The following is a 16,043-nucleotide window of genomic DNA, read 5'->3' on the forward strand; positions in this document are numbered from 1 at the left end:
TACAATAAAATTCTCCTCTCAATTCAGTTTAAGTTTTGAATGCAGCAAAATAACACGTCTTTAACATTTGGGACTGTAAAACGAGTTAAATGACACATGGGTTAGATGTAAAGGTGCAAAGTGGTGAGAACTGCTTATGGGGAACAAGAGGCTGTTAGTGATTTGGTTCCATCCCACACCTCAAGCTCTCCAAAATTGGTGGAGGAATTTAAAAAAAAGATCTACGAAGTGTTTCCAGCATTTTCTAAATGTATTCCATATTTCCAGCTTTTTCATGGTTTTATTTTACTCGCTTTTCGTTGCAAAATCATGAGCAAATGTACATGTTGATTGACTGCAGAACTGGGACTTGGTTCCCTCACCTGCCTGCAGGTTGGGGCCCGCTCCACCAGGTGGCGCGCCGGGTGCAGCCGCAGCGGGGTGTCCGCGGGTTAAAGTGTCCGGCGGTCCCTGGTCCCCGCGCGTCAGGTCGTCCGGGTGACGCCCAGGTCCCGCATCTAACGTTCCGCCAGGCGGCGCCATGGCGTTCCCGGAGCCGGCAGGGAATGCGCTGCAGAACGCCATGAAGATGGCGAGGGTGGCGATCCAGCTGGACACCGACTGCCGGCTGAAGGTACAACTTGGCCGGGGGCTTCTGTGGGGACACAGGCGGACTGACAGCGCGTACAGGGCCGGGAGCTGCTATGGAACCGGGCTCCCAGTGAGGGGGAGATGGAGAGATGGGGATAGAGGGGGAGAGGGGGAGAGAGGAGAGGAGAGGGGGAGAGAGGTAGAGATTGGGGGGGAAGGAGAAGGGGAGAGGGGGGGAGAGGGAGGAGAGAGGGGGAGAGATGGGAGAGGGATGAGGGGAGAGAGGAGAGGAGGATAGAGGGAGAGGGGGATAGATGGAAGAGAGGGGGAGAGAGGGGATGGGAGAGGGGAGAGGAGAGGGAAAGAGGATGGGAGAGGGAAGGAGAGAGGGATGAGGGGAGAGAGAATGGGGAGGGGGAGAGGGAGGGGAGAGAAGAGAGAGGAGAGAGGACGAGATGAGAGGGAATGAGGGAGGGAGGGAGAGAGGGATGAGGGGAGAGAGGGAATGAGGGAGGGAGAGAAGGAGAGGAGAAGGGGGAGAGAAGAGGGAGGAGAGAGGACGAGATGAGAGGGGAGAGGAAGATGAGAGGGAGAGAGGGAATGGGGAGGGAGAGTGTGGGGAGAGAGGGGGTTGGTGGGGTGAAGGGGGAGATAGAGGGGTAAGTCAGGGAGGATGGGGAGGAATAGCAAGGAAGAGGCGAGAGACGGGATGGACGGTGAAAGGGGGAGAGGGGAAGAGGAGATGGAGGGAATTGAGGATGGGGAGAAGAGAGGGAGGGTGAGGATGGTGAGGGCTGAGGGAGAGGATGAAGTGGGGAGGGTGAAACGAGAGAGAAGGGAGAAAATAGGGGGAGAGAGGAGGACTATGGTGGGAAAGGGAGGGAGAAGGGGGAGGAATGAGGGGGGGAGAGAAAGGGATGGAAAGAGACTGAGTGAGAGGGAAGGAATGAGGATAGTGGGAAAGAGTCGGGGAGGGCATGTTGGGGAAACGTAGGAGGGGCAGTGGAGGTGGAGGGAGGGAGGGGGAGTAAGAGGGAGAGAGCAGGATAGGGGATAGTATGGGTGTGCGGGTAAGGGAAGGGGAAGAGGAGGAAGGGGCAAGAATGGAGAAGGAAGGGATCAGAGGGAGGAGGTGAGAGAGGAGGGGGAAGGGGGAAGTGGCAAGAGAGGGAGTGGAAGAAGGAGAGAGGTGGAATATAGGGATGAGGCGATGGACAGTGATAGTGTGAGATGGAGAGATACATGGGGTCCAGGGGATGAGATGAAATAGAGAGCGGAGATTGAAGGAGACAGTGGGGAGGGTGTGAAGTGTGAAGATGCTGGTCTGAAGTAACAAGGTATTCTACTTGAATGTTCATGAACACCTGGAACAATAAGAACCAGGAAAAGTTCCCTAGTGTTTGCAAAGACGGCAAGGAGACTACACTTGAATCGGTTCCGCGTGTGTCCGATATTTAAAATTGTGACATATTGCAGTGCAGAATGAGGCTATCGGCAGCAGAGAAGGGAATAGGCTTCACTCAACTCTGAGTGTGTCTCATCCGAAATTCGTCATCTTTGTCCACCGGAGTATGGGCAGACAAGTTGCTACAGTCTCTCCTGCAGGATGTGGGAAGTCAGGGTCACTGCTGGTGCTTCTGACAAGTACACCTGTGGAAATTGTGTCCAGGTGCAGCTCCTGAATGAAGGTGTCAGGGAACTGGAGCAGCATCTGGATGGCCTCAGGGCCATCTGGGATAACGAGAGTTTCCTGGACCGGACCCACAGTGAGGTTGTCACACTGAGGGTACCGGAAGAGCGAAGGTGGGTGACAACAAGGAGGAGAAGTAAACATGGAGTGCAGGAGCCCCCGGTGGCTGTACCTATGAAACCAGGTACACTCCCTTGGGAGCTGTCGGAGTGGATGACACGACAAGATTGAGTGGTAGCCAGGTCTGTGATCCCAACCCTGGTGCCGAGGCTCAACGGGGAAGAGTGACGTCAGGCAGAGCCGTAGTGGGGGGGGGACTCCATCGTTAGAGGTGCGGACAGGAGATTCTGCGGCAGCAGGCGAGACTCCAGGATGGTGTGTTGCCTCCCTAGTGCCAGGGTCCAGGACGTCTTGGAGCGTCTGCACGGCATCCTCAAGAGTGAGGGGGAGCAGCCGGGGGTTGTTGTGCATGTTGGCACAAATGATATAGGTCGGAAGAGGGAGGAGGTTCTGCAACAAGAATTTACGGAATTGGGCAGTAGACTGAAAAGCAGGATCTGCAGGGTGGTGATCTCAGGATTGCTTCCAGTACCTCGTGCTGGTGAAGGTAAGAATAGGAAGACAGGGGAAATGAATGTGTGGCTGAGGAGTTGGTGCAGGGAGCAGGGATTCAGATTTCTAGATCATTGGGATCTCTTCCGGGGCAGGGGTGACCTGTATAAAAAGGACGGGTTGCACCTAAACTGGAGGGGGCCCAACATCCTAGCGGGAAGGTTTGCTAATGCTACATGGCAGGGTTTAAACTAGATTGGCAGGGGGGTGGGATCTCGTGCAGGACAGAGGTACGTGAGAGGCTAGAAGTTGGTATGGAGGGTGGTGTGGGAAAGGTTAGTGGACAGAATAGGCAGGTGAAAGGTGGAGAGCGAGGAAGGAGGGTTGTTTAAACTGCATGTATTTTAATGCAGAGGGCCTGACGGGTAGGGCAGATGAGCTTAGGGCATGGATAGGTACGAGCGACTGGGACGTTGTAGTCATGACTGAAGCCTGGTTAAAGGAGGGGCAGAACTGGCAGCTCAATGTTTCGGGGTACAGGAGCTTCAGAAGAGACAGGGGTGAGGGAAAAAGTGGAGGGGGGGTTGCATTGTTGGTGAAGGAGGATGTCACAGCTGTGTTCAGAGGTGACATTATGGACGATTTGTCTGGTGAGGCTATATGGGTGGAGTTGAAGAACAAGAAAGGGATGATCACCTTGTTGGGGGTGTACTACAGACCCCCAAATAGTCAACGGGAATTAGAAGGTCGAACCTTCTGCGGCGTTGAAGCCCCTGACTAGCCTCTCCCGAGACTGCGAGCCCTTGATGGTAAGTCCGCAGGCCACGGTGGGAGCGATCCCAGGCAAGGAATCCGCTCCGATGGTCATTCCGCGCTCCGGGGTGGGGCTCACGACAGTCCATGGAGGCCTCCAGCTCCAGCGATGGTAGGCCGCAGAGCCTGGAGAATGTTATCCGAAAATTAATCACATCTCCGGGAAGGCAAGTACCTGAAAAAAAGGTTTCCCCCGATTTCCCCCCTCCCCCCACATAAAACAAACCAAAGTACATTAAATCAAACTTTTAACAAATGCTAAAAATAACAAAAGGATGAAAAAAGCGAACAGACTGCCGGCAGGGCTGCCATCCCCCCCGGCGCCCCTGGTGGCTAGTCATGGGGTACCAATGCACCTACACTGTGGTCAACTGCTCTTGCGCTCTGCTACTCTGCTGCAGAGGATGCTTGTCCTGTTTGGGAGAGATCATCTCATGCGAAGAAAGTTGATGCCGCCCTTAATGACAGCTGCAGATGCATCACTGGCTGCATAAAACCAACGGATGTGGATAGCTTGCATGTCTTGGCCGGTATTGCTCCACCAGGAATCCGCAGATCAGTTGCTGATAGAACTAAATGTAGTAGGCAAGTTGGGGACACCCGCCATTCGCCATGTTCATTCCCATCACCCAGCCCCAAAATGGCTGAAGTCGAGGAAGAACTTCCTTCACACAGTCCAGCCACTGTCATAGTCTCCTCAAGCAAGAAATGCAGTGAAAACCACCACCACCACGTAAAGATGCCATTCCCAACCAAGGAACAGCTACCACCTGGTCACAGAAACAGACATACTAGCCTGGTAGACACGAGCTTGAACAGCACCTTGCGAGCCATCACTGGGTGCCTTCAACCTACTCCAGTCGAGCAGCTCCCTATCCTTGCAGGCCCTCCGTCTGCAGGGATCCAAAGGCGAGCAGCAAATCTGGCACTTTATCGTCCTGCCATGGACCTAGATCACCTCCTCCATCAGGCTATCAGCAGAGAGCAGAGGCCACCCCAATGGAAAACAACTCCTAGCATCCATCCAGCCAACCGAGACAAAAGCACACTGGATAGCCACCAAGTGGTCACAGGAGTGGAAGGCAACCTCATCCCCATTATACAGCTACATCTCTTCACCAGATAAAAGCTGTCCAGGGTCTGACCTCCCCAGAGGTACATGGGTGAAGCTCAACAGACTTCGTACTGGAGTTGGACGTTTCAATGCCAGCATATGGTGATGGGGGCTCCGCCAGAGCCCAGCCTGTGAATGTGGAGCAGAACAACAGACAGCCAACCATGTCATCTCTGAGTGCCCGCTCCACCACTCGCCCAGAGTAGGGGAATCGAGGACCAGAGAACATAGGTTCAAGGTGAAAGGGAAAAGATTTAACAGGAATCCGAGGGGTAACTTTTTCACACAAAGGTTGGTGGGTGTATGGAACAAGCTGCCAGAGGAGATAGTTGACGCTGAGACTATCCCATCGTTTAAGAAACTGTTAGACAGGTACATAGATAGGTCAGGTTTGGATGAATATAGACCAAGCGCAGGCAAGTGGGACTAGTGTAGCTGGGACTTTGTCGGCCGGCGTGGGCAATTTGGGCCGAAGGGCCTATGACTATAAATTATTCAAATATGTATAAAATTGGAGTGGAGTCTTAAATATTCACATATGATCACATATTTAATAGTACCAGAAGATAGACACAAAATGTTGGATTAACTCAGTAGGTCAGGCAGCTTCTCTGGAGAGGAATGAGTGATGTTTCAGGTCAAGACCCTTCCTCAGACAGGGGAGTGGGAAACTAGACATATGGGAGGTTAAGGTGTGTAAACAATAGATCAAAGCAGACGATGATCAAGGAAATGTAGAATGGTTAATTGTGGGCTGAAGGTAAGGTGACAGGGAGACATCCAAACATAGTTGGAGGACTAGGGTGGCGGAGAGAGAGCGAGAAAGAGTTGAGGAGAGAGAGAGAGACTTGAAGAGAGAGAGGAGAGAGAAAGAGACTTGAAGTTAGATAAATTAATATTCATAACATTGGGTTGTAAGCTGCCCAAGAAAGTTGCCTGGGGAATGTGCCTGGGGAGGGGGAGGTTTGGGTGGGAAGGGAGGAGTTAACCAGGGAATTGTGGAGGGAACGGTCTCAGCGGAAAAGGGTGGAGATGGGACTTGATGGGGATCCCGTTGGAGGTGGGGAAAATGTCAGAGGATTATGAGGTTAGCTTTGTAATTAGAGTTTGCTGTTGATGTAAGAATTCACATGAGTTCAATTAAGTGCATTTGTACTGGGTGAAGTGACTTATAAACAATGTTTTCTTGTAGCAGGCCAAAGACAAGACACTGGTGACCTCACCACATTTATAACATTGTTTTTTTTGCATCTCATTTGTGCCTTAACCACACATCAATTACTTTGGTCATTGCTGCTTGCAATCGGTGCATCATTTAATCTTTCCAGCATGTTTGTTCTATATCATATTTGCGTGGTGCAGCTGGCAGAGATGCTGCCTCACTGTGCCAGAGACTGGGTTTGATCCCGACCCCAGGTGCTGTCTGTGTGGAGTTTGCATGTGTTACCTGCGTCCACATGGGTTTCCTCCGGGTGTTCCTGTTTCCTGCCGCATCTCAAAGGCGTGCGTGTTGGTGGGTTTATTGGCCTCTGTAAATTGCGCCTAATGTGTAGGGAATGGATGAGAAAGTGAGATAACATAGGACGTGTGTGAACGGATGATCTTGGTGGGCCGAAGGGCCTGTTTCCATGCTGTATCTTTCAATCAATCAACCAAACATTGTATTTCAATGTTCAGTGAGTGTTGGCACATATCGAGTGCGCACGCACTGTTTTCCATTACTACTTGGTATCACAGTTTTTAAATAAAATCAGATTTGTGGGGAACAAAAAAGGGATTTTATCTGGTGCATGGTAGATAACAAGTTATCGTTGAATCAACAGAGTAGCCTGGGGTTTTATTTTGGACCCACTCTTATCGTTCTTGATCTCCTCTGCTACGTGTGATTAAATTTGTTGAATTGGGAACCAATCAAGATACATGAATCACAATGACTCAATGAGCAGAAGCATAAACTAATTTTCCGTCTTCCATTTTATTGCATGATAGCAGTCCTTCCCTAACTTGTTTTGTTTCCAATCTCTCCACTTCAGGTCAATGAGATGAGCAATGAAACCTGTTTCTCTTTCCACAGATACTGCCTGACCATTAACACTGCAACCATTTGCTCCTTTCAGTTGAGAATTCCAATATCCATACTATTTTGCTTGTGTCTGAAGAAGAGTCCCAACACAAAACATTGCCAGTCCATGTTCTCCAGAGATGCTGCCTGAGCTGCTGAATGATTATTGTTTATTTGCAAACCAGCACCCGTAATTCCTTGTTTCTCCATTCTAACATGGAAATTGTTACCTTTATCCATTCTGGCTGCATTCAACACCCGTAACAGCATAGATTATTGATCCATTCTCTTTTCTTATTGACAGGAAGCTTATTGCGAATACCTTAAGAGTATACACTTTATCACACAAGCTTTGATAGAAGATGCCCAAATAAAAGGTAAAATTGTCTTATTTGTTGTCATTTTCTATGTATAGTATATTTCATGGACATTTTTGGGTCTCGACCCGAAATGTCACCCATTCCTTCTCTCCAGAGATGCTGTCTGTCATGCTGAGTTACTCCAGCTTTAAGTGTCTATCTTTGGTTTAAACCAGCATCTACAATTCCTTCCTACAAACTCATGGGCATTTTTAAAAATGTAAAGCTTTGCCTCACAGTTAAGTTCAGTGCCACATTCCTGTGCTGTATAAGAGTAAAGACCAAGATTGACAAGGATTTTCAAGTGAATTTTGTGAAAATCACATCACGTTCACTTCCCCCAATCTAGTGAATTTGGTGTATGCATTATGGTCTCCACTTGTTGGAGAATCCAAACACAGATTGCATGGCCACTTTGTTGAGCACATGCATTCAGTCCTTAGGGGCAATCCTGAGGTGTCACATTAATTGTCCCATAGTTCGCACTTTGACCTATCAACCTGTAGCCTGCTGTACTATCACAGTGAGGCCTAACACAAGCTAGAAGAGCAGAACTTCATTTTCTCTCTGTGGCCTCTGGATCTAATACTGAATTCTACAATTTAAAACGTCTCTACTATTTATTTCATTCCGCTTACATGTTTTTCCTCTACTTGCTAAATTTTTGTAAGGTGTCCTTGAGACTCTTGAAAGGCGCCCATAAATAAAATGTATTATTATTATTACAAGTGCAGGTAACTTGCTTTCTGCCTACATCAATAATCCATCTGTGATATTAGCTTGTTTACTAGTAGTTATCTCCCATTTTGTTTCCTTCTGGGAGTGGAGAAGAGCCCAGACTGACCTTCCAGGCATGTCATTCTGTTCTGCATTTTGCAACTCCTGCATTCTTTTACTATGTCCATCCTCTCTAACTGCTTCCCTTCTCTCATTGACCAAGTTTATAGCTCATCGCCACGTCACCCCGTTTTACCCTATCTGAGACATCCCCATCCCTGCAGCTCAACAAGCTTCTTTTGACTCCTTCCCAGTCTGTCAAGCGATCTTTGACCTGACTGTTTCTTTTCTCATGGATGCTGCCTGACCTGCTGAATGTTTCCAGTGTTTTAAGACTTTAGGACAGGGGTCGGCAACCTTGTTCTACATAGGGGCTGGGACGCATGTCTGTGACCGGATGGTGGACCACATCTATCACGTGTACACATGGGTCCCTCCCCGGATGGCAGGCATCAAATCATGAGTTCACAGACAAAAATGCTGAGGTAACGCAGCGGATGAGGCAGCCTCATGCAATTCTTACATGTCTCACCCACTGAGTTTCTCCAGCATTTTTGTCTACCTTCGATTTTTCCAGTATCTGCAGTTCTTTCTTAAACGTGTCCACAGAAGGTGCGTGGCCGTGCCGGCAGGATGCGGTACAGCCAGACCTCGGCCGCGTTCGGGGCGGGCTCACGGCGGGCCAGATGATTACGGGGGAAAAAATCCGCCTGCGGGCCGGATTATTTCGGTTTACGGGCCGCATTCGGCCCAGGGGCCGTAGGTTGCCGATCCCTGCTTTAGGACATAGAGGCAGAAGTAGGTCAATCAGCCCATCAAGACTGCTCCACCTTTCAATCATGGCTGATCCAATTTTCCATCTCAACCCCATTCCCCCGCCTTCTCCCCTTAACCTTTGACACCCTTTCTAATCAATAGCCTATCAATCTGCACTTTAAAAATATCCAATAACTTGGCCTTCATTGTGTCTGTGGCAATGAATTCCACAGAATCACCACCCTTTGAGTAGGAAATTGCTCCTGATCTGCTTTCTAAAGGTACACATTTTTATTCTGAGGCAGTGTCCTCTAGTTCTAGACTCTCCCATTACTGAAAACATCCTCTATACATCCACTCTATCTAGTCCTTTCATTATTCGGTAGATTTCAATGAGATTTTCCCCTCACCTTTCTAAATCCCAGTGAGTACAGGCCCAGAGTGATCAAAAGTTTCTTGCACGTTAACCCAATCATCCCCGTGATTGTTCTGTTTTCATTAGTGTGCATTTTGTGTTGACTGCAGATGAGAGAGAGCTGGTAACACCTGAAGTGCAGAAAATGCTCAAATTGGCAGACCAGTGCTTAGAGAGGATTAAAACCACAGCTGCAAAACTTGGTGAGTAATGGAATACTTTGTAGTGGAACAATTATCTTTTCAGAACATCACAGTTTTACATGGAGTTATGCACATGATCTGGAAAAGTAAAATGATTAATGAAGCGGATTTTATTAGCAGTTTTTGATAAAAAGGTACTAATCTTACAATGACCGTCAGCGACTGAATTTAAATGCTCTTTTTGAGGAATTGCAAGCTGGATTTGGAGGCCAATGATATTTGCATTTTGCAAAGCTATGTTGGAAGGGCAGGCTGGTATTGGTTATTATTGTCACATATACTGAGGTACATTGAAAAAAACTCTGTTTTGCATGTCAATCATAACACACATCAGGTAAAGCACAAGAGAAAATAACCAGGGGACAGAATACAGTGTTACAGCTAAAGAGAAATGCAGACAAAAACAAGTGTAAGAGCCAATTAAGGTATAGGAAGAAACTGTAAATGCTGGTTTACATTGAAGATAGACTGGAGTAACTCAGCGGATCAGGCAGCATCTCTGGACAGGAGGAATCGGTAGTGTTTTAGGTCAAGATGTAGGGGGAGTCCAGGACCAGGGGCCACAGTTTAAGAATAAGGGGTAAGCCATTTAGAACGGAGACGAGGAAACACTTTTTCTCACAGAGAGTTGTGAGTCTGGAATTCTCTGCCTCAGGTGGATGCCGGTTCTCTGGATACTTTCAAGAGAGAGCTAGATAGGGCTCTTAAAGATAGTAGAGTCAGGGGATATGAGGAGAAGGCAGGAACGGGGTACTGATTGGCAATGATCAGCCATGATCACATTGAATGGCGGTGCTGGCCCAAAGGGGCGAATGGCCTACTCCTGCACCTATTGTCTATTGTCTAAGACCCTTCTTCAGACTAAGAGTCAGGAGAGGGAAACTAGAGATGTGGGCACGGTGTGAAAATGACAGATCAAAGCAGACGATAATCAAGGAAATGTAGAATGGTTCATTGATGGCTCATGGGAAGATGATATTGAGGCATACAAACAGGAAAATTAATCAGAAGGACAGTGAAATTAGTCAGAGAACTAGGATGGGGGAGGGATAGAGAGAGAGGGAAAGCAAGGGTTACTTGAAGTTAGAGAAATCAATTTTCATATAGCTGGGTTTAACCTGCCCAAGCGAAATATCAGGTGCTGTTCCTCCAATTGAGGATACAATACAATATACAATACAATTTTTATTACATGTCATTTGAACCTCAGTGAGGCTCAAACGAAACTCCGTTTCCACAGCCATACAAACAAAGACAATTTCCTACAAGACACACACACAATTCAATTTACAGAAACATCCATCACAGTGAACCTCCTCCTCACTCTGATGGAAGGCAAAGTCTTTTCTCTCCCCTGCACCATTTCTCTCCCGATGTCGAAGCCCCAGGCGGGCGATGGTAAGTCCCACGACCATTTTAGGCCGCGCCGGGCGATGTACGGCCCCGTTCCAGGTCTAAATGTCACGCAGTTGGAGCCCCCGGCGGGCGCTGGAATGTCCCGCGGCCATTAAAGCCGCGCCGGGCGATGTACTGCCCCGCTCCAGGTCGTTCCAACCCCGCGATACGGGCTGGAGAAGTTGCGTTGCGGGAGCTCCGGAAAGCGGTCTCTCACCCGGACCCGCGAGCTCCCGATATCACGGTCCACCGGACCTGCGGCTGCAGCTGGAGCCTCCGAGCTCCGGAGTCGGGCCGCAGCAGCGAGCCACCACAGCTCCCCACGCTCCGAGGGCGGCCTGCGCCATGATGGTAAATCCGCAAGCTCCGTGACTGGAGCCCCCAGGTCGTTCCGGCTGGAGGCCGCTCCACGGTGCTAGGCCCCAACAACAACGGAGACCCGACAGGGAAAAGGTCGGGTCTCCCGTGCAGGGAAGAGATTTTTTTAAGTTTCCCCCTCCCCCCCACATATACACAGTTAAAAACAGTATTAAAAAACACGAACAACTACATTTAACTAGACAAATTTTTTTTTTTAAAGACAGACAGGCTGTAGGGGCCGCTGCGACAGGTGAGTCGCGCCGCCATCTTACAAATATATTACAAATGCAGTGCCGCCATTATTGGCGCCATAATTCAAAGACCAACGTCTGCTCAGCCCGCGCGCTCGGAGTACTAGAGCAGTTCTAACCTGCTGAGTGATTCCAGCATTTTCTATTCATGTTATGGTTAACTAATTCTTTATTATACACAGGGGGAAATAAATCCTGCAGGGAACTGCAGACATGTTTCATTTGCTGTTGAGTTTCTTACCGAATACTCTAACCAACCTTTGCAGATGCACTGTAGAGAGTATCCTAACTGATTACATCATGGCCTGGTCTGGCAATTCACAGCAAAGCTACACAAGCGGTTTCAAATGTGGTGGACTCAGCCTGGTTGATCCCCACCACCTGCCTCAAGAAGGCGACATATCATCAATGATCCCCCTAGCATTCAGTCCATGCCTTTTTGCCACATCCATTGGGCAGGAGGTAGAGAAGCCTGGTCCCACACCACCAGGTTCAGGAACAGCTACTTTCATGCAACCATCTGGATCTTGGAACAAACCTGCACAACCCTAATCCTACTTCCACAGTGGAACACTATGGTCCACTTCCTACACTACCATCAACTCGTTTTCTAATTGTGTTTTTTCACTAATGTCATGTTTTTGCTCTGATTTTTTCTTTCTATTGTCATGTACAGTATATTCTATGTGCCTGTGATGCTGCTGCAAACAAGATCATTTTATGGTACCTGCACTTTACAGTACTTGTGCATATGACAATAAAGTAGACTTGACTTGACCTGGTGTGTGTCTCACAGGTGAAGTGGAAAGGCAGCCTGCAGCAAGCCAAGTCACCAAGCCCTCATATACTCCAAGTCATCGTAGAGTCGTCTCGGATGGGGGTGGCACCAGAACATCACTTTTGCCTCCTGAAGTCTTTGAAAAAAAGCAAATTCCAGAAACATTCATTACAAAAAGGTTAGAATCAAGAACGCCTGGAATAATTCCACCCTCTTATCATTGTTGTCATCCAAATGATGGAAGTAGACCAGGGAGGGGGATGGTGTTTGCTTTGTGCCACTGACTAAGCTCCGGTGATGCAGTGCTCCATTTGGCAACAAAGGAGAATTCCACCCATGCACTAGCGGCATTTTACAGAGGACATGCAACCGATAAATTCGCACGTCTTCGGGATGTGGGAGGGAAGCAGTCCCCGAGCAGCCGGAGGAAACTCACGTGCTCAGAGTGAGAACGTGCAAACTCCACACAGACAGCACCCGAGAGCAGGATCAAACCTGGGTCACCGGCGCTGTGAGACAGCAGCTCTACCTGCTGCGGCACTCCACCACCCAACAGTTATATGTTATTGATGTTTTCATGTTATTTTACAAGTCTGGATTTAACTCAATCCACACAATGCTAAAACACAGTATTTAAAAGAATACATTTCTTAATGAATACATTAAGCACCTTGTATATTGTACTAAATTCACCACTTCAAATTTACTGGAAAGAGTATCAGAATATCAGAATACCACCCGGCCAGAACGGCCAGGAACATCGGGCCTCCGTAGAGGCAATAGCGGTGGCCTCAATAGGCCTGACCTTGGGTGAACTGGGGATGGGGACTGGACATTGTGCCTTCCCCCACAGTGGTAACCACTGTGGGGGGATGATTTTTTCCTGTGTGTAAGTTAATATATTAGTCTGTGTCCAAGATGGCTGTCGGAAGGGAGAGTGGACGCTGGCGCGCTTTAGCTGCCGCTGCTCTCTCTTCACATTGTGTTTTTTGAATTTTCTGTCTTTGGAGCGATTTCTGTCTTTAATTTGTGTATTGGTGATGTCCTTATTATTTATTTTACTCCGACTATATGTTTTTTCTCTTCTGTTAATTTTCTGTAAGATGTCCTTGAGACTTTGAAAGGCGCCCGAAGATAAAATGTATTATTATTATTATTATTATTATTAGAATTGGATTTGAAGGCGGCTTTTCTGTTAACGATTTAAAGGCTGTTCATTCATGACAAATAAAACAGCTTTAGTAACTAGCAGGAAACAGAAAGCTAGAGTAACTGAGTGGGTCAGGCAGCATCTGGAGGGAATGGATAGATGACGTTTTGCGTCAGGGGAAGGGTCCCAACCTGAAACGTCAGTTATCCCTTCCCTCCACAGATGGTGTTTGACCAGCTGAGTTCCACCAGCCTTTTGTTTTTTGCTCGAGATTCAAGCATCTGCAGTTTCTTATGTCACCATTTATAACTACATCCATTTAGAGAACTTACGCCATTGGAAGAAGCTTCAAGACAGAACCAGAAGTTAAAAGCTGCTTATGAGGCACGGATGGCACGGTTAAACCCTAATCAGGGCATACAGAAAACATCACTGGTGAGTCGCACTCTATATGCTCTTCCAACAGTGTAACAGAAATATGGAAGCAATGAATCAACACAAAAATAGGATGCATTTCATCATTGATGTGTATGCAATGAAATGTTAGTGTACAAGGCTGATTTGATAAGGGCATAACCAGTAAATTGTGGTTTGCATAAAAGGTTCAGTTAGAACAGAAGCAACGGTTCTTTGGCTTGTATGGAGTGAGATTACCTGTTTCACTGCTGAACGTGCCAAAAATCATTCACGCGTTCAAGCTCAGCTTAAAAAAGGTAAAGATTTTTCTAAAGTCGGTGGTATCGTAGATGGTGAAAATTGTTAATAAAAATTGCTGCAAGCTGTTCATCGGCTGGGCAAGTGGGCTGAGGAATGACTAATGCAGTTTAATTCAGATAAGTGTGAGATTTTGCATTTTTGGAAGTCAAACTAGGGCAGGACCTTCACAGTGAATGGTAGGTCCCTGGGGAGTGTGGTAGAGCTGCGGGATCTAGGCGTAAACGTACATAGTTCCCTGAACTGGTGTCATAGCTCAAGAAGGCTTTTGGCACATTTACTTCATCAGACGGGGTATTAAGTATAGAAGTTGGGACATTATGTTACAGTTGTACAAGATGCCGCTCCGGCCATGCTTGGAGTACTTTGTTCAGTTTTGGTCACCCTGCTATGGGAACAATGTAATTAAGCTGGAAAGAACGTAGAGAAGGTTTACGAAGATGTTGCCAGGGCTTGAGAGGCTGAGCTCCAGGGAGAGGTTGGGCAGGCTTTCTTCCTTGGAATGCTGGAGGCTGAGGGGTGATCTTATAGAGGTAAATTAAAATAATTAGTGTGATTTGCCCAGATTAGGGGAATCAAAAACAAGAGGATATATGTTTAATGTAAGAGGGGCAAGATTTAATAGTAAGATTAAACGAGAACTTACCAGTTTGAAGTTTGATCGTTATTTTATGAGGAATAACATTGAGGGATTACGTGAAGAACCCCGCCAGGACGCATGCGTGTCATTCTTCAAAGCAGCGGTGTGAAATCACAGATAACGGTAATGACTAAACATAGTAAGATTAGAGAAGAGATACCAGTTGAGTATATGATCAAGGGTGGGAGCGGAGGGCACGTAATCCCTCAACGTTACTCCTCATAAAATAACGATCAAACTTCAAACTGGTAAGTTCTCGTTTAATCTTACTATTTTACTTCGGAGTCACGTGAGTGACTACGTGAAGATTTTAAAGCTCTGTGATTTCATGCCGTGGAAATGAGTCCATGCATCACATCTGCCTTGATTATGGGGAGAATAGTGTTAACATCATTAGACATCAATACGATATTGAAAACCCAACGATAAATATATTAACACCAATTATTGCCCCTATTTATGGGGTAAATTATATTACAGAACTTAAATTTGTTTCTGCAAATGTTCCAGGTTCAATGACTGGTTTGTTATAAAGTCGTTGGAAAGTTACCTCCGTTGACCATCCTGCTGTCTTGAGGATTTGGTCCATAGGAACGTCCAACTTCATAGCTGCCGGTGTAGCTGCAGCCCTGGTGGAGTGAGATTTAAAAATGCTAGTGTCTACTCCAGCCTTTACTAGGACCTTTTTTAGCCATCTAGAGATGGTCTGGACTGTCACTGTTTTGAGTGGCTGTTTGTAGCTGATTAAAGTGACATTTCTTTCCCTCTGATGATCTTAGTATACTCCATATATAATAGTAAGTGTGTTACAATACAGAGACGACCATCTGTCGGGTAGGCCCTGAATTCTGTTTTTTAGGCCTGCTGACCCCTCTCTGTTCTGTTTGACTATTTCATTGATGTGAAAAGTTAAATTTCCAGATGAAATAATCATGTTGTCCAGCCTTAGTTTCTGTAGTGACTGGACCCTTTGTGCCGTGACCAAGGCCATCAGCATGACTGTTTTCATAGTCAGTTTCTGTAGGGACAGAGCTGTAGCTGGAGACCAGTTTCTTAACATGGTCAGTACAATGCTCACATCCCATATTTGGGAGTACCTGGTTCTTGGGGGATTAACATTAAAATGCCCCTCATGAGTTTGGTTACCAGGGTGTGTCCCAACAGAATGCCGCTCTGTTCCTTGCTACAGGTATGTTGACAGAGCACTTCTGGCGCAGTTGATGGCACTATGACTGAGCCTCTCATCGTAATGGAGGCTTGCCAGGAATTGCAGAACAGACGGGATGTTCATAGATCTGTGGGTGATGTTTATTGTTGTGACAGTACTTCCCATTTCTTGATGACACCAAGTACTGTTTTTTGGTGGACTGTCTGTGGGCCGCTGAAATAATATCCACTGTTCGGTCCGTCAGTCCCAGGTGTAGTAGAGGTGCTTTCAACTCTA

General features: G+C 47.3%; 1 protein-coding gene across 1 annotated transcript in view; it reads left to right on the forward strand.

Annotated features, from left to right (window-relative positions):
- Window positions 1-496: 496 nt before the first annotated feature.
- vps9d1 (VPS9 domain containing 1) overlaps window positions 497-16,043 on the forward strand; it is a 78,606-nt gene continuing 63,059 nt past the window's right edge. The window contains exons 1-5 of the mRNA XM_033035753.1: window positions 497-613; window positions 7,106-7,178; window positions 9,219-9,311; window positions 12,114-12,273; window positions 13,569-13,680. Of these exons, the coding sequence (XP_032891644.1) occupies window positions 521-613; window positions 7,106-7,178; window positions 9,219-9,311; window positions 12,114-12,273; window positions 13,569-13,680 (531 nt within the window). The 5' untranslated portion in view covers window positions 497-520. The remainder of the gene's footprint in view (window positions 614-7,105; window positions 7,179-9,218; window positions 9,312-12,113; window positions 12,274-13,568; window positions 13,681-16,043) is intronic.

Source organism: Amblyraja radiata, chromosome 17, assembly GCF_010909765.2.
Source record: "Amblyraja radiata isolate CabotCenter1 chromosome 17, sAmbRad1.1.pri, whole genome shotgun sequence".
NCBI lineage: Eukaryota > Metazoa > Chordata > Chondrichthyes > Rajiformes > Rajidae > Amblyraja > Amblyraja radiata.